The following is a 22,956-nucleotide window of genomic DNA, read 5'->3' as shown; positions in this document are numbered from 1 at the left end:
GCCACCTAGCTGCAGGCACCTGACGGGAGCGCTGGACCCGACCCAGATCAGCTGACTGCTCTCCTGCAGAACTTTGAGCAGCGCCACACTGAGGTCATGAAGGGTCTGCGTCTCGCTATCAGATGACAGCATCAGCTGCTCCCCCCGCCCCCCCCCCCAGGCCTATAAATAGACCTGCCCCCTCAGGACTGCAGCTGCCCCGGTGCGTCTGACCCCCGTGACCCTTTAAGGGTCGGTGCTGACTCCGGTGTTTTTGGACCAGAGATGCTTCCAATCGGACTTTTAAACTTTGATCGCAGCCGGTTAAACTCGTTGCTGCTTGGATCTCCTGATTGGGTCGGAGTCTGTGGAGTTCCTGTTTCATCTGTGAAGAGATTTCTCTCCCCAATGCAGAACTGAAACCCTAGCGCCTCCCCCCCCCCTATCTACCCACTCCTCCCTCACCCGGTCTCCCGGGTTAGCACCTCCTCCTTTAGCTTCATTCTTCCACCATGGCCGACAAAAGTCATTCAGTAGCGAGAAGAAAAGAGAGAACAGAGTCCGCTGGAGACGGTACGGATGTCAAGAATGAGGGGCCGGTTACCGGAGGCGAGGCGCCGGCTGATGGCGGGTCAGCCGCCGCCGGTGGGACGGATCAGAGCGGAGACTCGCCTGTGGAGCCCATGGAGCTCATGGAGCTGCCTCCGTTCGAGATCATCGTTGGGTAGGTTCAGAGACACTGCAGTCACATGTTCCTCACTCCTGATCTTCCAGAACACGACCGGACCGGCGTGACCCGGACCTGAAGGGTAGAACGGCTGGCGACCCGGGAAGCTAGTTCTTACACTGACATGCAGGAAGGACAGGTTTGTCGTATTTCTGTTAAGAATGGCTGAGAAGATGGACATGGGGACGCGGTGGTCACCAAGACAACGGTCTGGTAAGCAGGACAACGGTCTGGTCACCATGACGATGGACTAGTCACCATGACGACGGTCTGGTCACCAGGATGACGGTCTGGTCTGGTGTCTCCCTTTGACAGTAATGATGTCATTAATGCTGCGGAGGTCCGACAGTGACATCATCATGTTCTCGCGCCACGCCCGTTAATCCGAGTACTGTACCTGTCCACCTGTTACTGCTGGCATCACAAAGGGGAGGGGTCAAAGGTGACCGAACAGCACGCTAATAATATCCGAAATGTCCGGTAATAACTCCTGAAACCGATCCCGTCAGAGGAATTGATGTTAAGGGAACTGGTTTCAGCTTCATCATCATCATCATCATCATCATGCTCCTGTCCATTAACAGGTGTTTCATGACTGGGGGGGGGGACGAAGCTAAGAGGAGCAGGGAGGTGTTCATTCGACTGCTCCTCCACCTGGAGATTAATGTCATGGGTGCCACGGTGGTGCAGCGGGTAGCGCTGTCTCCTCACAGCAAGAAGGTTCTGGGTTCGATTCCTTCCCGTGTGGAGTTTGTATGTTCTCTCCATGTCTGCGTGGGTTCTCTCCAGGTTCTCCGTTAGCTCAGATGAATCCATCACTGCGAATTGTCCGTAGGTGTGAGTGTTTGTCAAAGCTTGTCTTCCTTCTCCCGTCCTCAGGGACCGGATCGATCCCCTGGCTTTTAAGTTCCAGTTCAAGAATGTGGAGTACTCCTCGGGACGCAACAAGACCTTCCTGTGCTACCTGGTGGACAGAGGGGGCGCCGACGACGGGGTGCTGAGGGGCTACCTGGAGGACGAGCACTCCGGCCCCCACGCCGAGGAGGCCTTCTTCGGACAGTGTCTGCCGCTCTACGACCCAGCAGTCAAATACACCATCACCTGGTAGGACTCGTGTGACGAGGCAGGTGAACTACCTGAGCCCGGTCAGGTGACGCCCGGGGACTGACCCCGCCTCCCCTTCCTCTCAGGTACGTGTCCTCCAGTCCCTGCTCTGCCTGCGCAGCCAAGATCGCTGAGGTGTTGAAGGCCAAGAAGAACGTCAAGCTGTGCGTCTTCGCCGCTCGTCTGTTTGAGTGGGAGGACGAGGACATCCAGGCCGGGCTGAAGGCCCTGCACGCCGCCGGCTGTAAGCTGAGGGTCATGAAGCCTCTGGACTTCTCCTACACCTGGGACACGTTCGTGGAGAACGAGGATCAACCTCTGAACCTGTGGGAAGACTGCAAGGAAAACTATGAGTTCTACCAGGACAAGCTGGCCGACATCCTGCAGTGATCAGTGAGTGTTTCCCGTCTGCTGTCCACGCCCTGAGCGTCCACGCCCTGGTCTTCATCAGCTGAGCTCCATGGAACTGACTCGCGTTTTGTTTCCATGGTTACCCTTCAATTGAAAATTTCCTCTGACACAGGTCAATGATTGAAAACGTCTTCCATCACATGACCAAAATTAAACGGCAATAAGGACATCTTGTCCACTCAGTGTCTCAGCATCTTCACGTTAAAGACAAATGATGTCATTTCCTGTCCCGTTGTCATGACGTCGCTCAGGCAGACGTTTGGCTCAGTAAACAACTCGTGACTTCTGACAACGAGCTGATGCACACAGGCGATCAGGCCCGAATAGGGCCTCCTGATTAGTCGACATCGTCTCGTAAATCTAAATATGGTGTTTGCACTGTAAAAAGTGTTGGTAGTAATAAAAGTTCTAACCGCTGTCTCTCAGGGATCCGGGCTGGAGTTTGACCTTCTGCTGAGTCCAGCTGCAGACTCACCGGAAATAGTCTCGCTGTTTAACCGGAGTCTTCGTCGCTCACACCTGGATGTCTTCATCACCCACACCTGGAATTCTTCGTCAGCCACCTCGATTGGTTTGTCCACATAAAACCAGGACTCTCACAGAAACCTGCTTTTTCCAGCTCATTTCTTTTGAAATAAAGAGTCAAACTCTAGATTTAGACGAATGTTTACAAACTTGAGCTGCAGAAAATGAATTCTGTCGAATGCAAATAGTTCCTACCTTTGACTCGCGATGCATTCAATGACCACGTCCATCCTGTAAACTCAAACCTCTCGATCTCTGCATTTTGCACGTTGACAATGTGAAACTGATTTTGTGAACTTACTGCACTTTGCATTAAATTAGGAATAAATAAATGGACTGAGTTCCAGACTGGGATCCGACTGACCTGATGAGCGTGTTTCCTGGATGTTTGGGATGATGTGTTGTCTCTGTTGAAGGTGAGAAGTTTCATACCAGATCGTGCTGCGCGCTGTCAGCGAAAAAAAACCTGTGGCTGCGGTTCCGACGCGGACCAGCAGGGTGAGGCATTACAGCAGGAACCAGCGGTGACGTCAGAGAGGTGGAGCGTTATTTACCTTTCCGTAAACTGGACAGACCTGGCGAAGCTTCAGCCAATCACAAACTGAAACTCAACAAACAACATGAGTCACCTGATGAGCTGCCCTCGCTCCTGGTTCAGCCGTTCACCAGGAATAAAACATTACGACAGGGAATTACACTATAAAAAATATTTAAATCCTATCAAATACAAATCAATAATGTTGTTAAAATGACTGGCATTAAGTTTTAAGGATTTATCTCTTTCTGCCCCCAAAACAAGTTGTAAAATGTTATTTCACAAAAGAACATTGTCTGTAATCATATATTATGGGATGTCTCTATGCTGCGCAGTGTGTGTGTGACCTGGCCATAGTAGCTGTTTGGTGCTTGTGTACATGAGTAAGGCTGGTATGAAGTCAACCTTTGACCTTTGTTACTCACGTCCATCACACACACTCATCTGACTTTCAAACTTCACGCTCTGGGTCATCAATTCAGTTTTCAGCGGTTCCCATCAGCTGATCGAGTCTGTCCAATAGCAGGGCGTCACTCCACCGTCAGCTAATCATCTTTCTGCTGTCTTTTTAAATAGGATTCTCTACTTCTCTCACGCTGCTATTTCGTTAGCCTCCACCTTCCATCGCCGCTCAGATTCAGCAAACCATCCATTGGCTTCAGCAGAGTCATCGGCCGCCACCACCAATCCAAGACCTTCTATCTATCAGGACCTCAAAGACTTTCTGATTTGTGATGTAGCACATACCACCTGAAACATCAGCATCTTATTACATGTGATTGAAAGGATTCAAACTACAGTAAGACTAAACGTCCTGACTTTAAGTCGGACTGGATGAACGCTCGCCTTGACCCGTCGGGTTGGAGCAGCAGAACCGCGTGGAGGACTCGTGCTTGCGTATAGCGACGGTGTCGTAGGACTGCTGCAGGCGTTTCTACTTTGATTTTGTCGGTAATCTTAAGCTCTCGCTTCTTGGCAGCTGCTGAAGTGCTGCCAGCAGAAGAGAGTTATTTACTGTCAGCCTCCCAAAAATCTGACCGTGCTTGCCAAGAGTTCCGTCTCACTTTTCACACCTGGGTCTGATGGCACCTGTTCCTATCAGGTTCCTCGGGTATTAACCCCCACTTCCCAAACACTGCCATTTTAGTAATCTTACCTCTTACATTCTGGTAAGAATTAAGGAAAGGCGAGAACGCTCGCCAAAATGTGGGCAAAAGTTTCGGCCGGGTGTCTTTGAAAGCACATCGGCATTAACAACGCAAAACCACGATGTTCCACGTGTGAGACAAACCGGACGGCCATGGGACCGGGGGTTAAACTGTCATCCAGGAGGAAACAGACGTGATTGGTTTATTTACATGACAGCCAATGGAGACGGAGTTCTCAGAGGGTTTAGCTCCGTGTGCGCGCCACGCTAGCGGACGTTAGCGTGCTGCCTGTCTCGCTCTACACGTCAACACAACACACTGCTTAGCGTGTCAGCTGAACAGCGACTGGGCCGGTCCCTCCATTGTTCCAGTAAACTGACACTAATCAGCGCTCGCTGTCTCAGAATAGCCTCCTTTGTGCTCCGGGACTGGTTGAGCCGCTTCGGAGTGCGATGACGGAACGGTCATCGTCCCGGCTGTGGACTTTACTCATTCAGGCAGATGCGTCTGTCATCACTCGCCTCGACGAGCTGGTCCCTGAGGTCCGATGAATTCACACAGCCTCTGTTTGTGTTTCAGTCGGCAGCGCTTAACTGTTCACTGAAAGAAACATGTTTACCCCCATGCTGTTCTGTTTGTTAGTTTGTTTGTTAGCCTTGCTCCAGGGCACCTCGGCAGCGCCCTGGAGGTAGACTGGTCCCTCTCCAGTCCACACTCCATAGACCTGAACCGGTGGACTCTCTGGGAGGACATTCTCAAGGAGCTGGATACAAAGGCTTGGACCACCAGACCATTTATCAATCAGGTGCATCAGTTCGGGGATTTATTTTGATGCTTAGCAAAAAGAGAGTCAATTTACAATTCAGTTACAGTTCCGTGGCGTATAAAGCGCTAAAAGAACACCTGGCTCCAGGATCCTAACAGACCCAACTGGTTCCTGCAGCGGTTCTGGTGAGGTCAGCTGAAGCTCATGCAGTCACAGTATATCAAACTAGGCCAATCACAGAGTGGTTCCGTGGAGGTCTAGAGGTCAAACAGGATCCTAACGCAGGAAGCAGCAGCAGAGAGGTGCTAGCCTGCTAACGCTAACTCCTGGCTTGCATGCGTGACAGTGATTTGGTGTATTTACTGTTGCTTGAAGATTAGCAGCATTTCCCGGCCCATGTTCCAAACTGTCACAGTGGAATGAAAGTGTCCTCGTTTACCTGAGCAGGTAGACCTTGGACCTGTCAAGGTGGTGTTAGGAGATTAACCGGAGACCCTTTAAACCCAGGCTGATTGGTCCAGTCCAACACAGCGATGACGTGCCGTTGGTGGGAAAAGGCCGAGCGCCGCCCTGACTTCCTGTCTGAGCTGTCCTGATAAGGACTGATAGTGGACAATCCTGTGGATCCGTAGACCACTCCTTTATTATCTCGCTATCTCTGACGGGAAGTCTGGACTTTTACAGCGCTTACCGTCAACAGTCATGTGACTGCCGGCTTTATGAGGGGAGGAGGTCCTCAGGGCTCACCTTGAAGGCGTCAAGGGAGTATGGAGAGTATACCACCTGCTATAATGCTAAAGCTAGCATCAGGAAACCCCTCAGCACCTCAGGACTGGATAAAGGCCCTACTGGCTGATCTTGTCTCCCTTCAGCCCGGTATGGCTACCTGAGCCTTACAGGTAGCCCTGCAGGTAGCCTTACAGGTAGCCTTACAGGTAGCCCTGCAGGTAGCCTTACAGGTGTGTATCTAAATAAACGTCCCCTGCTTCTTACACCCTGTCCTCTCACTCAGACAAGAACAGTTGACGGAATCCAAATCCTTGTCTCTTTTAATAATCGAAGTCTTCGCTCGAACACCTGCAGATGCAGACGCTGTCATTGTTGGTAGATGATCTAAATGTCTCCGTTGTGGCGGGTTTTTCTCTTTTATTACCTGTAATTTCAGTTTTATTGCTGCTATTTTTAGCTGTGATGCTTGAGTGTGGCTTGTGTTGCTGCTTCTTGACTGGGACGAAGTGAAGACACATAGAGAACAGAACCTGGTTACAGAAGGCTTTGATAAATCACCACTAACCAGCCACCAAAGTAAACTCTCAGCCCTTTTTCTCTTTTATCACTATATTGATTTATTTTTCTTATCTGTCCATTAAATAAGGAAATGGTTTTAGTTTGGATTTGGTGCCTCGGCAGGTGAGCAGAGGTGATTACCTGGACACGAGGCGTGTCATTTCACCATACCTGCAGACCTCTGTCGCTCAATGGCTGAACTAAAGACTAGTGTGGGGCGACAGGACGGACTTAGCAGGACAGAAATAAACACGGGATCAATGATTGACACGCCTGGAGCGAGGGCAGCGCGTCACCCTCCGGTAAACATGTCCAGGAAGACAAGGCCTCTCAGAGCCAAAACTTGGGTCGCTGGGTTTCACCGAGCTCACACGGAATTCCATAAAGCACTTCCTGGTTTCTGCCCGACGACGCTCCTCCTCTCCGTCTGGGGAATATAAATTTAGTTCAACAGCAAGGCTGGGAAAACGTTCGATTTCCTTTATGCTGTTGAAAATAAATCAACGTTTACAATGTTTAAAAACTGCAGTTTAATATTCATCTGATTTATGTTCCAGCAGGAGACGAGCAGGAGGGCAAAGACGGCGACTCAGCCGTGGTGGCCGATGGCAGCACATCGATTACTGTATTGATTAACGATGAGCTTCGTTAAGAAGGAACGTGTTTCATGTTCTCTTGAACGTCGAGAAGTCAATTGATGTCTTCATTTATTTGTGACATCAGAGGGGATTTCATTCCATCACAAAAGTCCGGTTGATGAAAGGTCGTGTGACTTGTGATGAAGCCCGGGGGTCGACTTGGAGGGCGGCCATCTTTGATGGGGACGTGACCTCGTGCCCTGGCGGAGCTACACGTCCCACTGAGGGACATGATCCTGGCGTTCCGGTCCACGTCGGTGACCCGCTTTGCGGGAAAGCGAAGGCTCGTCTTCGTCATGAGTCACGATGAGCACCTTGAGCGGCAGGTGCCACAGCAGCCAGGGTCTGCTGACTGAACGCACCTGTGACATTTCCTGATTGTCTTTTGATTGGCTGATGAGTCCTGGAATCCCCCCCCCCCCCCCCCCCCCCCCCCCCAGAATTCCAGAATAGCGGCAGCCCCCAGAGAGCAAGCGAGGCCGTCTTTCTGACTGAGCCTTATGGGTTTGGGATTTGTACCTGTAGACAGGTGAGTGAAATGAAAGTGCTGGAGGTTAATCAGTAACTGTGGGGGAGGGCATAATGACTCCTTTGTGTTTATCTGGTGACAATGAGCTGAGATCACAGCGGAAAAATTCCCCCCTCCCTCTGTTGTTTTGCTTCTGGCACAGATTGTCAGGTTTCCAGTCAGCGAGCGTTCTGGCCCACAGTCAGGCTTACCTGCTCGACAGGTATGTTGACATAATAGGAGGAGAGCCGAGGTGTGTGTGTGTGTGTGTGTGTGCTTTGGCTTATTATTTATTTTAAGAGATGTTTAATACCTTCTTGGCTCCTCAACAAAAAGAGGAGATGTTTTTCACACCTGCACTCCAGTTCTTAATTAGAACGGTGACAAAGAAGAGTTCCATCATTCCGGGTCAGAGATCAACCCCCTCCAGCAGGTTTTAGTCCAACAGAAGGAGTTCCATCTTGTCCAGGTGTGTGTCCAGCTCCTTCAGGACGGCGCCTCAGTCTGAGGAGGACGGAGGAGGTGCCAGGAGACCAGCCGTCACAGGAGGAGGGCCTCAACACAGAACCAGGACCGGGATCTTGATTCACCTCGAGATCCTCAAATCAACATGGGCGGGCGGGAAGGGGTCCAGATTTGTTGTGACCCACAGGAACCGAGCCGACATCTTTATCCAGCGCCACTCCAAAGCCTACCGGAGTCGGTTCTGGCCTGGGACACGACCTCCCTAGAATTTGGTTCAGTGCTTTTCGGCATTAGCGTAATAAATAAAAGCGAAGGCGATTCCTGTGGAACTTGTTGGAGGGGCGGGGCAAAGGTCAGACCCGGTCGGCCTCGTTGCTTCATGCGGGGGGGGCTAATTGTCTGGAAGCTGGTGCGTGAATGGAGCGATGGTGCTACCTGACGGTTACCTGCATCCCCGAGGTTCTGTTCCCACGGTGCTGCTCGGTGCTTTCAGCTTCAGGATGTTCTCTCGCTCGTTCGTGGTTTGTCTGGATCCGTCAGGCGTCACCGGCAGCAGGAGGCGCTACCTGGACGGTTCTGCTTGTATAAACCTTCTGCAGCGCGGCTGACGAGCCATCCAGATGTTATCGTACCGGGTGGCGTCTCCAACAGGACGGACCTGTCGAGGCTGAAACCAGACACCTGTGTTGGACGGAGGTGTGGACGCTGTCACGCTCCTTAATGCACCTGCACCGCCCATCGATCACGGCTCGCATGCAGCTACTCACGCATGTTGACTTGTCACACGAGTCATTTGGGTTGTTGCACATCGCCGCCGGTTACCAGTGGTGCCAGTTCAGGGCCGCCTCACATGACTTAGTTTAGCGCTGGCATCTTGTGAAACCATTTGTTGGACTGGTTTTGCAGGTTCTGACGCTCTGTAAACCGTCTTATGAGTCCCGTCTGTCCTTCCCGTCTGTCTCTCTGTCCATTATGATTGTACTTCAGCCCGTCCAATGGATCTCTATTAAAAGCAGGCGAGCTTCTTCCAAATGTCCCGTTCCCGTCTCTGGACTCGACTGCTAAGGTCTGGAAGGGGTGGGTTCAGTTGTTTTATGACTTCATGGACCGGACCGGACCGGACCAGTAAGGAGTCAGAGCACAGCTTTCTCAAAAAAAAATCTGACTTTATTTCTATAAAAAATAAGTGCTGATAATGAATTGATTGGCACGTAGATCTATCAGCAACAGAAGCTATTCACAGAGGCAACATATTCGTGATCAATACAAACGTGACAGTAAACATAAAGACACTTTACAATAAGTGATACCGATTACCATGTAGTGCACATTGTTACAGAATGATGCGCAGACCTTCAGCCTTCATGACATCGTAGAAAAGCAAGACGACGATACTATAACCGATAATCAATACCCCAACACCCGACCAGGCGTCAGCTCAGAACAACGTTAAAACCGGTTCATAAAACCTACTAAAGCCAAAACACTGGCTTACATTTTCTGCAACACCTTCCCGGGCGGAGGAAGTTAATGTCTTAAATCTGGGGCGGATCGATCGATCAGGTATTCCCAGTTCCCGATCAGTGGCTCTTCGGCATTCGATCGATCACGCACCGATCCCGATCTCCTCCGCCTTCCAGCCACTCGAGTTCTTCCCAAATTTGTAGACCAGCCTCCGGCCGTCGACTCGCTCCAGAATCTCCCGCTTGTAATAGTACCTGAGGGAGGAGGAAGAGCAGCCGGGGGTTAATTCACAGAGCGCACACTCCTCTTCATCACCTGCGTTAGAGCCACATCATCATCATCATTGTGAACAAGCAGAGGAAGGCGGACTGAATGGGCCTCATCCCTCATCCCTACTCTCACAGCGACCAATCGGAGCAGAGATCTGGGATCTATCATCATCATCACTTTGATCTGTCTTGTCATCTGTCTTGTCCAGTTCAGGAACCAGAGCCGACCCGTTTGATCCAGGTTCTGGTCTGTGATTGTGATCACGCCAGGATCCATTACTCTACTCGCTTGCGTTTTTCTTTCTTGTCGGGACGGCTGATGACTCGGTTCTAGCTGTTCCTTCCTCGTGTCCTGTGTCAGTAGCAGAACCTTCAACCCAACGGTTGCTTGAGGCTGACTTCCTGTCTCGTGTTCCCGGTTCTCATGAACCTGAAGGTGGTTCTGGAGGACACTGGACGGGTTGGGGAACCCACCTCATGGCTCGGCTGAGCTTCTCGTACGTCATGCTGCTGTTCTTCTTCTTCTGGCCCCACATCTGCGCCACGGCCTCCGACTTGAGGAACTTAAAGACGCCTTCTCGGCGGTCCTCCCACTTCATCAGGCCTTGGTTCCGCTCCGGGTGGATGAGGATGTCTCGGATGAACTCCCACAAGTGGGTTCCTCGAGGAGCTGCAAACAACGGAGGACAATGAGCTCGATTGGGGCGCCGGCGGGAACGTTGAGAGAGGCGGAGCCTACCACGGGAGGCGGCTGAGCGGACTCACCGTGCTTGCTTTTCTTGGAGCCCGAGTAGAAGCTGCTGCTGTGTCCTCGGCTCAGCTTGGGGGGTCGTCCTCGGGGTCGCTTCATCTGACAGTCGCCTTTCTCCGTTTTGATGTGAACTTCTGTTGAGACAACAGGGAAGGTTCGGATCTGCTGCGAAGCTCTCTGAAGAGCCAACGGGAAGACAAAGACTCGGACTCACTCGAAAGCAGAGGGTCGGAGAACTCCGGGTCGGATTCGCTGCTGCCGGACTCTGGCGAGCCGAGGCTGGAGAAGCCGAACATCCGGCCTGAAACGTTCACACGCCATTAGAAACGGAGAAACAGAAAAGGTGTGGCGTCTGAAGCGTGTGGCTGAAACGCACTGTTGCAGGAGGAGCTGTACTCGCTGTCGGACTGGTTATCAGAGAGGTACTCGCCGTCCCTCAGGGGCGTCACGGGTCCCACGGTCAGGCTGGTCAGATCGTAATCGTCCCTGAAGTCCAGCTCTCGCTTACTGACGTCTCCTTCAGCTGCTGGTCGGAGAAGCAAAGTCAGCCAACGGTTCCTCTCTGCTTCCGGCAGGAAGCTAAAGCCGGGGGGCAGGATGTACCTGGGCCGATTCGGATGGTGCTGAGCAGAGGGAAGTTCAGGTTGTCCAGGAAGTTGTCCAGAAGCAGGCATGTCTCATTCAGTTCTGGTCCCGACAGGCCCTGCAGGTCTGGGAAGTAAAAAGAGACTTTAGTCCGGTCCTTCCAAACACCGGATCAAACCGGAACGCCTGGACTCATCGCTGCTCGCCAGGCGGACGCAGCTTTACCGTATTTGGTCTTGTGCTCCTGCAGGTTCTGCTGGAGCTGGGGACCGAGCCGCGGGCCGAAGACGCCGATCATCTGGTCCCGATTCATCTGGCAGAGGGCGGGGCCATCCATGGTGCAGCACGCCAGACTTAAGGTGCTGGCGTCGAACTTGGTGGTTTCGACGTGGTCGCTGATCCAGTCCAGGACGTTCTCCTTGGTCCAGCACTGAGGGCTCAGGTGACCGTACCACTGACCTGCACACAGACGGACCAATCACGTCACGGCGGGGCGAGGGCTGTGTTCAGGGACAGCGGGGCGCTTTAGGATTAATAATTTGGATGTCCTCATCTGGATATCGATTATATGACTCGATAAGTTTGTCTGTTAGCAGAAGTGAAAACGTCCTGATGCAAAGCTTTGACGGGTCAAACGCTTTAAGATAATAGAAAAGGACTTTTCTGCCGTTATTGGATTTACTCTCTTCATGGTTTTCTGGTTTTCCTTCGCCTCGTGTGGCTCCCAGCCAGCAGGGGAGCTGTGGGGGCTTTTATTATTTTATAGGAGGTGACAGGAATGGGTTCTGCAGTCCGTCTAGGACAAATAGCGATGGTCGCTAGCGTTTAGCGCTGCGGTCTCTGCTAGCACGGCGAGCTCAGAGAAACAAAGGCTGCATTCCTTCTCGTTAAGTTAAACATTGGCTGCCTGATTAATGATTGATCCAAAGGTCACTAACGAGGTCACGGCAAAGTCAATGCGTTAGCCGACGCCTGGGAGTAAAGGAGGATGTTTACTGGATTAGTCTTCACCTGAAAGCTCCTCCCCGGCCAGGCGGTAACGGTTAACCGGCAGAGCGACGGCGGCTCGTCTTACCGCTCAGGCTGCAGGCGAAGCCCGGCCCGCCGGGCTGGTGGCCGCAGGTGCCGTCTGGCAAACCGGACGGCTGCAGCGGGACGTCCGGGACGCCGGCGGGGTACATGGCGAGGTTGGCATGAGTCAGCACGTTGCTGAGGCACAGTGATGCCATGGAAACGCTGAGGAGGACAGAAGACGCCTGTTCAAGCAGCAGCTCGCCTCACAGCACACGATCACACCTGAGACTCAATCGAGCGGGTTTTACCTGAAGACGGACCCGACAAGACGCTCCAGTTAATCCGCAGAGGGAGGGACTGCCGCATGGATAACATGCACCTGTGTCTTTATACACCTGCCGGGACCCGGAGGACGGCCCCAGGTAATGCAGGGGAATTCCACCTGAAACTGGCCACACCTCCTCCTCCTCCTCTTTCCTGAGAACTGGATCAACAAAACAAACCTGCCCGGTTTCTCTCCAAACCTTTTTCTGATTAAATCTGTGCTGCAAAAAATCATCAACCCTTAGGAACCACAGGTCGGTTCTGGAGGATCCAGACAGGCCGGGTTCTGTAAAGTAAAACCGGGTCTCTGAAGTTACTAAAACTGATGGAGGATTCAGAGAAGTGTGAACTCACTTAAAACTAGACCAGATTCATCCACCCAGACCCAACCGGACCACGAAGCAAATCACCCTACTGATCCAGAATCTAGCTCACAGCAACGCCACATCTGGATCCACATGCTCTCATGGACGTTCCACTAAAGCTGCATCAGAACCGAGGAACCTGTCAGTCCGATGATCTCAGCTGCAGGTTTATGACTGTACGGCAGCCTGGATGGGACAATCCCAGTAAAAAACTCAAAGCTGGTGGATCCAGATTGTTATTTGGATCTGTACCAAACTACTCACACACATCACATGTTCATTCATTATGACATCACATGTTTATGACATCACATGTTCATGACATGACGTTATGACATCACATTATGACATGCCGTTATGACATCACATTATGACATCACATACACTCAGAGTGTTTCCCTCCACCTAAAACCCAACTGTCATATAAAGTCTGATTCAGAATCAGACTCAGACCATGGAACCAGAATCTTCAGTCTCTTTTGAATCTGGTGGATCCAGATTTGGATTTGGATCAGCACCAAACTGTACAAGCACAGGTACCAGCCACTGGATCTAATGGGTCTGGTTTGTCCCGGGACCCACCCCGGTTAATGAACACTAGTTCAGGTTTTAAATCCTGCTTGGAAAGAAACAGACAGCAGCTGGAAATGCCACCTGATTGGTCAAGACAATACAAATAAAAGGGGTGTGGGGGGGGTAGAAGTTGGTCAGCATTTCTAAAAATAGCAACACAGACACAGCCAATAATGTGACAGTCCTTTCAGTTATCCGCACCTGCTGCTGCTTTTTATTGGCTGATCGAACTTTAGCACCGGGAATCATCTGTGGAGGGAGGCGGAGCCACAACAACACAAAGGACAATGGTCAAGAAGGTATGCTGACACCTCGGCAGCGACGCCTCCTCCAGCTGCTCACTGCTGATACCTGGTGATCACCTGCTGACATGACAACACGCTGAAGCGCTAACCACGTAGCTCACCATGCTGCTTCCTGTTTAAAAGCATCAGCAGAATGGCCACCAGTTCTCCCTCCTCCAGGTCCAATCCTCAAGTTATACAAGAAAACGGCGCTAAACTCAGGTCAAAGGTGGGCGGGTGGGCGGGCGCTGATGGGTGGGTGGCTCAGTAGCCCATAATCCCACCCAGCAGTGGGTCTGTGGAATGTTTCAGCCCATTAGAAGCTGCACATGTGATTTCCAAAATTACACAACATAAGTCACGCCCTGTTTCCACGGCGCGTGGAAGGTGAAGTTCAGTGTGGAATGCGGCCCTGCAGGTTTGCGCTCTGTGACGAGGCAGCAGCTTTCATGAACCGGAGGCTAACAGGTAGATAGTTTCGTCATCCCTCCACCCTTCATCACTCCCCTCCACCTGGAAGTTGCTCAACGGCGGGGCTTTCCACCGTTACTCTAAAAGACGTGAGGAGTGAGCGGCGGCCTTCAAACACAGCTGACAGGAATTCAAATACAGTGATGAGTTCACTCCGCCCCCACAATTCATGTTCATTGGCCAAGATCACGTCAGCGACACGCCTCCTGCGATGGAGAGAATGTGTGTCAGACAATGGTGAAGAGTGAGGGAAAGGACAAGAAGAGATGTGGCGTGAAAGTGGTTGTAGTGTCTTAGTTTAAACCTTGTTTGTTTGTTTTTTGACAGAGCTCAGACATTTGCTCTGAACAATCCCTCTATTGGTCTACAGGGGGCAGTGTTTTGCAGAGTAAAAGTTGTCTTATTTAAAAAGGGTATAATATTTTTACGCACAAACAAGCTGATAGGATGGATCTGATTCGCTGCTCAAACAGGAAGCTTGTTGATTCAAACCTCTCCCCTGGTTGGATAATTCTTAAACATATTTACAAAATCTTAAACATTTATCTGTCAACTCAGACTCATAACGTACACAGACATTCTGTGATGAGCAACAACAACAACAATAATAATTAAGGACTAATTAGCCTCTATTATTATTATTATTATTATTAGTCTCAAATGTCACATTGGACCAGGAGGGGGCAGTGTTGTTCCACGTCACACAGCCTTAATGAAGAGCAGGTGAGGACAACGCGACTGAGATGAGGATGAAGAAGATGATAATGGTAATGATCAATCAATCAACATTTATTTCTATAAACTTTCTTTCTAACTTTTTCTTTTTTTACATTAATAAAATAAATAACAGCAGAAAAATGTAAAGAATTGTCATGACTTCAGGTCAGTTTCATCTGAGTTCAGCTGCTGTTTTTACAGCATTTTACAGTAATTATTGTACTAGTTGTAGTTATAATGCTAGTTATAGTAGCAGTAATTATAGTGTTGCAGTTATTTGATGAAATTTTGTAATTTAAATTTTTGAATATCTGATTTTGCAATAGATTCCCAGGAATGTGAAACTACAACCTCTCGTGAAAACAAACAATAAACCAGCATAAACACTCTTTAGTCCAGAACCAGTCTGTGGTTGTGAATTTATTCTTTATGATGATTTGATATAATTGATCAGGGCAGCATGACACCGGCTAAGAATGTGACGAAGAGTCGGGCATCAGCTGAGTTCTGAAGGAAAGACATGTGAAGGAAAATGTCGGCATTTCATGAGAACAGAGGGAACAAAGCCTCGGCGCCGACACGGTCACGCATTTCAATTCAGGAAGCAATCTCTTCCAGGAACGGATGCAATCTGTGACCACTCCGGCCGAAAGGTCACTGAATTGAAATGAGGTTAAGACTGTGAAGTTCGCCCCCGGAATGCTTTGAAGATCCGAACAGTTGGTCAGTTGGTGTTCCTCTGAGCGGGGGTCAGTCCTGCAGCATTTCAGCCATCAATGAGTTAATGGAATACAACAAACTGTTGATTGTCACGGCTCCCGGTCTAAACGTGAACACGGAGCGATGCATAAAGAGAAGACCCGAAGGCGATGCTCACCTTTGCGGTCCTGGAGACCGGATCCGGGCGACGGAGCCCACTGGTCACTAACGACCCTGATTGTTCCACGCCCAGCGAGGGCAGGACACCGGATGACACCTGTCTGACTGTGCACGACGCTTCTCTTCCAGGTCTGCTTGATAATAAAGGATACACAGGAGCAGAGGAGGTGGAAACTCATATCTAATGAGGAAACGACGTGAAATCATTTGTCGCCCTTTGGGACCGTGAGGAAGTCATTTCAGCTGACTTTGTGATGAAGATTCTCTGAAAAGCTGTAACGATCCTCTCACATTAATGCAGGGGAAATGTGTTTAATGAGAGGAGTGTTCCTCTAATTATGATCTGGAATGCTCCGTTGGCTCTCAGTGCGATGTTTCTAATGTTCAGGGAGGAGCTCGTCTCACAGCTCAGCTAAATCCTGAGCATTAATCCTCAAATATTATCACCTCCACATTGTGATTGGTGTTGCCTGATTGTATTACAGTCGTACAGTTACCCCGGTGTTGCCTGATTGTATTACAGTCGTACAGTTACCCCGGTGTTGCCTGATTGTATTACAGTCATACACTAATGCCGGACATTCTGTTTTTAAGTCACACATTTATGACTCAAAATGTCAAGAAAATACTTTTCTCATACTCATGAGAGAAATGGAGGGCGGAGTTTGGATAAGTTAACCAACGACAGTGTAGCTGAGACATTTCAACTTACAAGACAGAAGTGATGACATCATCCTTCACCCAAGAAGCCTCTTGGATGAGAGGTGAAACGTCTTCAATCAAACCTGAACTAGTGCAGTTGATTCTTCATTTTTAGTCTCCGCGCTGAGCGCTGAGCTCCTCCCTCTTCACCTGGTTATTTATTACCTGTAAAGATTCTTGAGAACTTTCTGTTCTGAAACTTTGGCGTCAAGAAGGTGGTCTTAGATTCTTAGTATCCCATTCACTCTTACATTGGACCGTACCATGAATACCAGACCCCCCCCCCCTCCCCCTCGGGTCTCCGGACCACATGGCTCCCTCCCTGGGTGGGGCATGCTGCTGCCTCATGGAGGCAGTTGTTTGGGTGGGGGTCACCTGGCGGGGTCGTAAGCTGCCGTTCAGGTTGAAGCAGAAATCTAATCTCAGTAATTGAAAGGCTTTTTCTCAGCAGCTGAGGGGTAGTGGTGGGGTGGGGTGGGGTGGGGTGGGGGTAGGAGAACAGACCCATACAACATCCGACGCGCTGCTTTATTTCCGCACCTTTTAAGAGATATGTGCCGGGAGAGCAGAAGTGACAGTTCCTGTTTCCAGCTGGTTCCGGGATATGCATGCGGCCGATATGGAATGACAGGTGCGTTTCCCAAAAAGAGAGCACATAATGTTTTCCTATTTAGCGCTTGACAGTTTGGCTTCATCATACCGTAAGCTTCTGAAGCAGCGTGATTATTGTTGCCCCCCCAGCGCCTCTCTGCACACCAATTGAATTCCGTCACGGGGAGAAAGCTGTTAAAGGCCCTGCCAGAAAGGATGCCGACGAATCAGCATACTAAGTGATTTTTATGTGTGCCATTTCACTGACCTCCGTCTTTACATTGAGAGGGGGGGGGGATGTCGCCTCGTGTCCTCGGGTACGACCTCGACTGACTCAGTCGGTCACAGCTGAGACACAGTGCGTAATGTTTACTAAAACCTGACAGGCCATCGCCGCTTCTGAAACATTTATCTGCCCCGCAGGATGTCATTATCTCAGGATCCTCACCTGAACCCGGTTCCCTCGCCGCGGTCCCCTTATGTCCATGGTCTGAGGCGGTTTTGGGAGCTAATGGATTGACATCCGGCTGCAGAAAAGATCCAAGCCTCCGAGGGTTCCAGGGAACGTGTCATCATCAGCGGCGAACGAGAAGAGTCAACACGTCAACGCAGAGGTTGCCATCTGGTTGTCATGCTGGACAAGCTGGACAGAGGACAGAAAAGGAACATCTCAAGGCAGGAATTGTTCAAAACCTGCACGAATATATCGGACATAAACCTTCCTGTTGATCCAGGCTGGGATTTTCCTTTATTTTCCTTTAGCAATGAAATATTTAAAACTTTTCATCAGGAAAAATATAAAAAAATATCATATTTATGGCATTTCTAATAATGAGGGGTGAGGAGCCAAACAATGGAGCAGATCTAAATATCTATAAGGCGCTAAAGGCTAACGGATAGTTTAGCATGACTAGCGGTACCAGTTTAGCATTTAGCAAAGGAGCATCGGTGGATTCTGACATCTGCAGCGTCGCCATCTTTTACAATTATTTTAATGGTTTTATTCTAAATATTCAGGTTTTCTGCAGCGCTGCTTGTTTTCCCTCAGAGTTCTCCTCCAGATGAGATTGTCCTCCTCCAGATGAGATTGTGGCGCCTCCAATTGGGATTTGGATGGAAATCAAGGTTTTTGTGATGCCGGAGACTGTTGGGGCGTGGGGGGGGAGTGTTTCCTTTCAGAGAATTACCCATTCTCACATGAAGAATGAGGCAGCGCTCAAGGTGTGATCGTCTTCCTCTTTGGCCTTCACAGGAAACAGCCCTTGCTCATCAGTGGATACAGTTAACCCTCCGCCGCCTGGACACCCCAGGAACGTTTCTTTTAACGCCTCTGAGATCAAACAGAACGGATTTATCTTAGATGTAGCTTTAATCCACGTCATCCATGTGACACTGAGAATAAAGCGCCAATCTGCTTCTGATCTATGAAACTCGACACCTGAACAGGTAACAGGAAGCATCAGTGTGTCTCTTTATCTCTGGACTTTGTGCTTCTGGAATTGGAATTCGTGAAATCAATGAAACGACATAAAGTGGTGGCTGAAGCTAAATGAGAGCGGCAGAGGGGGGGGGGGCTTCTCTTCTGTTTTGTGGTGGTGGGTGCTGTCATGACGGTCCCTGGCGTCCTCTTTCCTTGACGTGTTGGAGAGCATCTGTCAGCAGGGTCTCTGCTCGTTAGCTCGTCTGTCAGCCTCAAACGGCGGCTCGCCCGTCACTTGTCATTTCCAGCGGCGTATTCAATCTAGCGGTTTTCTTTAGAGACCCTCCGTCTTTGTCATACATGCCAATATTGATTCTGACAACCAGTGCGTGTGTGTGTGTGGGGGGGGGCTTTTGTTTCCAACCGCCGTCTCGCACCAACTTAATTTACTTCCCGTCTTGGCCGGGATGCATCTCGGAGGAAAAATAATTCATGTTGTTTGAACAGATATCAGTCCGTCAGTCGGTTCCTTCAGCCGTCCCAGGATTCAGACTCGAACCATCGGATACCCGCCAGGGCGGAGCCAAGACAAGCATCCAGGAAGGTGAATGATCAATGAACTGGACCACTGGTCCACTCCACTCCGCTCAGGTGTGCCCCAGGCCTGCCCTGTTGCCCCTGCTCCATCTCATTCCCGTAGTGGGATTCGATACCAGGGCCATTTTGCCCCCCTCAACAATGCTGCCAACCATGCCACCGTGGAGGTGAGGAAACCTGCCCTGTTATTACAAAGTAATTACTATGTAATAAGTTGATATTACATGAAATATTATATGAAATAATACAAGATAATACAAGATAAAACAGAATTCCTTAAATGATATTATTGTAGCCTCTACGAGGTCGTTAAGTCGGTATTGCAGTTTGGTGATGTGCCGACACGCTTCACGAGGCCTCATCGACCCATCACTAGTGATGGTGCGAGATGTGCCGTGGCTTCGAAGCAAGCGTCGGGTAATGAAGGGGCCGTTTCCATACCCCCCCCCCCCAAAAACAAATACGCCATCGCACCCGGCAACGATCGTACCAAATACGGCTGGGGCTGCCTGCTTCGCCGGCGCCCAAAACCGCTACTGGTGTGACATCATCCATCATTATGAAGTTGATTATCGCGGCGTTCTCTTCAGCTGTCATTAGTCTTGGTTAACACGCGGTGATTGATCGTCTGCCGCTGATCAAGCTTCCGCTTGAGTCCTGTCATTAATCTAGATTTGCCTGGTGCCATCCTTCCGCCGCTCTCCTCCGCAGCGGAGCCCCAAACCAGGTTATGGAAGTGGCAGTCACCAGAAATGAAGACAAATAATTGTTCAATAAGTCAGCATGAATCCCCGTCTCTGAGCCGAGCTCCGGGAAAAGTTTCCTCCTGCTTCCGATCAGCTGCTAATGAACCCAAATCAGCAGCTAATAGGACACCGAACTTTACCGAGAGCCGGCATGGAGTATATTAATCACACTCCGCTTGTCCCATGGCTTTGTCCATGTCCATGTCCTCACCCCCCACAGGGAATCACTAATCCTGCGCTCCAGTTCAACCCCGAGCCTTCCGTTACTGCACAGTGACGTTTCGGACCGACGCGCTAAATATGATTCTAATTATTTAATCGAAATTAACGCGATGATTTGACACCCCTACATAAAAGACCGGCCTCCTGCTCTGTCGTCATCATCATCATCATCATCATCATCAGTCTCTCCTCTGGACATGTCCAAACCATCAAAGTCTGGTCTCTCTGACCTTGTCTCCAAAATGTCTTAACCTTCAGTGTCCCTCTTATTGTCTCATTTCTAATCCTGTCCATCCTGGTCGCTCCCAAGGAGAACCACCTCATTCAAAACAAACCCCAAAACAAACGCCTCCTCTTCCTCCCTCCTTGAGAATCAGGCCCTCGTATCTTCATCACGGCTCACTGTGAACCGGTGAGTGTTCTCGGCAGTGATGGATGGGACCCGGTCCCTGACTCCGCCTCCATCGCCGCTCAGCCGCTGATGAAGTCGGAGGTTTATTCATGAGCTTCCACCTCCACGGAGGAGAAAGGAGGACGAAGTCAGGTGGTGCTTAGTTTCACCTCCACCTACACACCTGCTCCACTCCATGCATCCATCCATCCGTCCTTCCATCCATCCATCTGCCCGTTCGTCCGTCCACAGCTGAGGTTTCCTTTCCAACTTCCCAACAGTTCCCAGTTTCCAGGATCCGGCAGCAGACGGATGTCATTCACACACCTGAAGGAAGACATGGAGCAGGTGATCGTGAAAATCAATAAACATGTCAGCGGCGTTGCCTCCTCCCGATGCCCGTCGCCGCTGACGGATCACCAGCTGAGCGCTGCCGGATCTCGGAGCATCCGCGTGTTTTAGCACGCCGTCCTGAAACGCTTCATGCAGATTGAGGTGAAATAAACCTGACAGGGAATGTCGGTCCCAGAAGCGGCAGCGGCTCAGCAGGATGTCGGTTTAAACGATCGCTCTGAGCGTCGCCAAAATACAGAAATGGTTGAAGATGAGACGGACCGTCGCCGGAACGCTTGATTCTGATCAAACTGGTCAGAAAGGGAAACATCCGCCTTTAAATATAAGGAAATTCAACATGAGGGGAAGATACTTTCCCCATGCGGGATTCATGAGGGGAATGTCTTTCTTCCTCAATGCTTAAATCCTGTTGTGAGCACAAAGCTACACTCTGTGTACCAATCTGTGTAGGACACGCCTCACCTGTGGCAGCGGTGGCTAACGCTAGCATCGCTACAGCTAGCTTGCAGCACCAACCTCTCCCTTCTTGACGCATCCCGGCCTGAAGACACTCGGACGATTTACCACCAACGACCCGCCTCCATCAGGTGCTGGTGAAGCATGTTACCTGTGAGGGAGGCGGGGCAAAAGGGTGCGTCTATACAGGGTATTTAGATTTAGATGTAAAGCGCCTGGAGGCCCCCCCCCCCCAGACAAAGCTCCGCCCCTGATCGGGACAGAAACCCCCCCGCCTCCCTTCATTCATTAGGTGACTAATAACAGGATTAAAGCGACTCTGCTGAGGGAAATATGGCTGACATGTTGTTCACTAATTACCGTGTTAATGGGAAGGTTTGTGGGGGTGTCGGAGCGGCTGAGCTGGAATGACGGCTCTGCGAACGCCGCTAACGAGATCCTGGGAGACTTTACACAAGACGCCTGTAAAGGTGGAGAGGAAATAGCGGGTTCGGGTTAGACGTGATTGCTGCAGGTGAACCCTGGATGATCGGCACTTCCTAGAACAGCCGACGGGGCTAGCAGGGGGGGATCAGATGTCCCAGATTGTGGGAAAATTGTAAAAGCAGAAGAAATCAAATGTGACGGGGACACAGACGAAGATAAAGAGAGCCCACCCTGTCCTCGCCGCCCGCTGCAGGGCGAGCAGAGACAGTCAATGACCTTCCTGTTGACTCGCCTTCAATATGCTTCTATTGTTGGGAGCAGAACTGAGCCGATGAAGGGACGCCCCCAGAGGAGGCTTTACCCCAGAGGAGGCTTTACCCCAGAAGAGGCTTTACCCCAGAGGAGGCTTTACCCCAGCGGAGGCTTTACCCCAGAGGAGGCTTTACCCCAGAAGAGGCTTTACCCCAGAGGAGGCTTTACCCCAGAGGAGGCTTTACCCCAGAAGAGGCTTTACCCCAGAGGAGGCTTTACCCCAGAGGAGGCTTTACCCCAGAAGAGGCTTTACCCCAGAGGAGGCTTTACCCCAGAGGAGGCTTTACCCCAGAGGAGGCTTTACCCCAGAAGAGGCTTTACCCCAGAAGAGGCTTTACCCCAGAGGAGGCTTTACCCCAGAGGAGGCTTTACCCCAGAGGAGGCTTTACCCCAGAAGAGGCTTTACCCAAGAGGAGGCTTTACCCCAGAGGAGGCTTTACCCCAGAAGAGGCTTTACCCCAGAGGAGGCTTTACCCCAGAAGAGGCTTTACCCCAGAGGAGGCTTTACCCCAGAAGAGGCTTTACCCACTGGGTCCCAAGCCGAGTCCCCCTGGACTGAGCTGCTGCCACGTCACGCCAGCATAACCAGTAAGAAACCCAGTAGACGCTGATTTGATAGACGAGATGAGCCAATATTGATTCTCTGACATGATCAATTATGCACTGAAAATACTAGGTGTCATTCTGAAACCCACCAGTAGATGGAGCAAACATGTTGCACATGGAGATAATTAAAATATAGCCGTTAATGACAGGACAAGGACCGGGCTAAAACATGGACGTCAGAATGTTTGTGTGACGCTGGGCGTGTTTGTGTGACGTTGGGCGTGTTTGTGTGACGCTGGGCGTGTTTGTGTGACGCTGGGCGTGTTTGTGTGACGTTGGGCGTGTTTGTGTGACGTTGGGCGTGTTTGTGTGACGCTGGGCGTGTCTGTGTGACGCTGGGCGTG

General features: G+C 50.6%; 2 protein-coding genes across 2 annotated transcripts; one reads left to right on the top strand and one right to left on the bottom strand.

Annotated features, from left to right (window-relative positions):
* The first annotated feature begins 291 nt into the window (after positions 1 to 291).
* apobec2a (apolipoprotein B mRNA editing enzyme, catalytic polypeptide-like 2a) lies at positions 292 to 3,103 on the top strand. Its single transcript, XM_068742599.1, has 4 exons — positions 292 to 703; positions 1,586 to 1,810; positions 1,897 to 2,203; positions 2,648 to 3,103. The coding sequence occupies exons 1-3, from the start codon at positions 492 to 494 to the stop codon at positions 2,198 to 2,200; spliced, it is 741 nt and encodes a 246-aa protein (XP_068598700.1). The 5' UTR covers positions 292 to 491; the 3' UTR covers positions 2,201 to 2,203; positions 2,648 to 3,103.
* Positions 3,104 to 9,246: 6,143 nt separating this feature from the next.
* elf3 (E74-like factor 3 (ets domain transcription factor, epithelial-specific)) lies at positions 9,247 to 12,391 on the bottom strand. The gene is made up of 8 exons (XM_068742765.1): positions 12,238 to 12,391; positions 11,388 to 11,621; positions 11,181 to 11,288; positions 10,954 to 11,103; positions 10,792 to 10,878; positions 10,592 to 10,711; positions 10,301 to 10,496; positions 9,247 to 9,811 (listed from the first exon to the last, which is right to left on the bottom strand). The coding sequence occupies exons 1-8, from the start codon at positions 12,389 to 12,391 to the stop codon at positions 9,700 to 9,702; spliced, it is 1,161 nt and encodes a 386-aa protein (XP_068598866.1). The 3' UTR covers positions 9,247 to 9,699.
* Between the last annotated feature and the right edge of the window lie 10,565 nt (positions 12,392 to 22,956).

Source organism: Brachionichthys hirsutus, chromosome 8 (genome assembly GCF_040956055.1).
Source record: "Brachionichthys hirsutus isolate HB-005 chromosome 8, CSIRO-AGI_Bhir_v1, whole genome shotgun sequence".
Taxonomy (NCBI): domain Eukaryota; kingdom Metazoa; phylum Chordata; class Actinopteri; order Lophiiformes; family Brachionichthyidae; genus Brachionichthys; species Brachionichthys hirsutus.
This window is presented reverse-complemented; position numbering and strand designations above follow the sequence as displayed.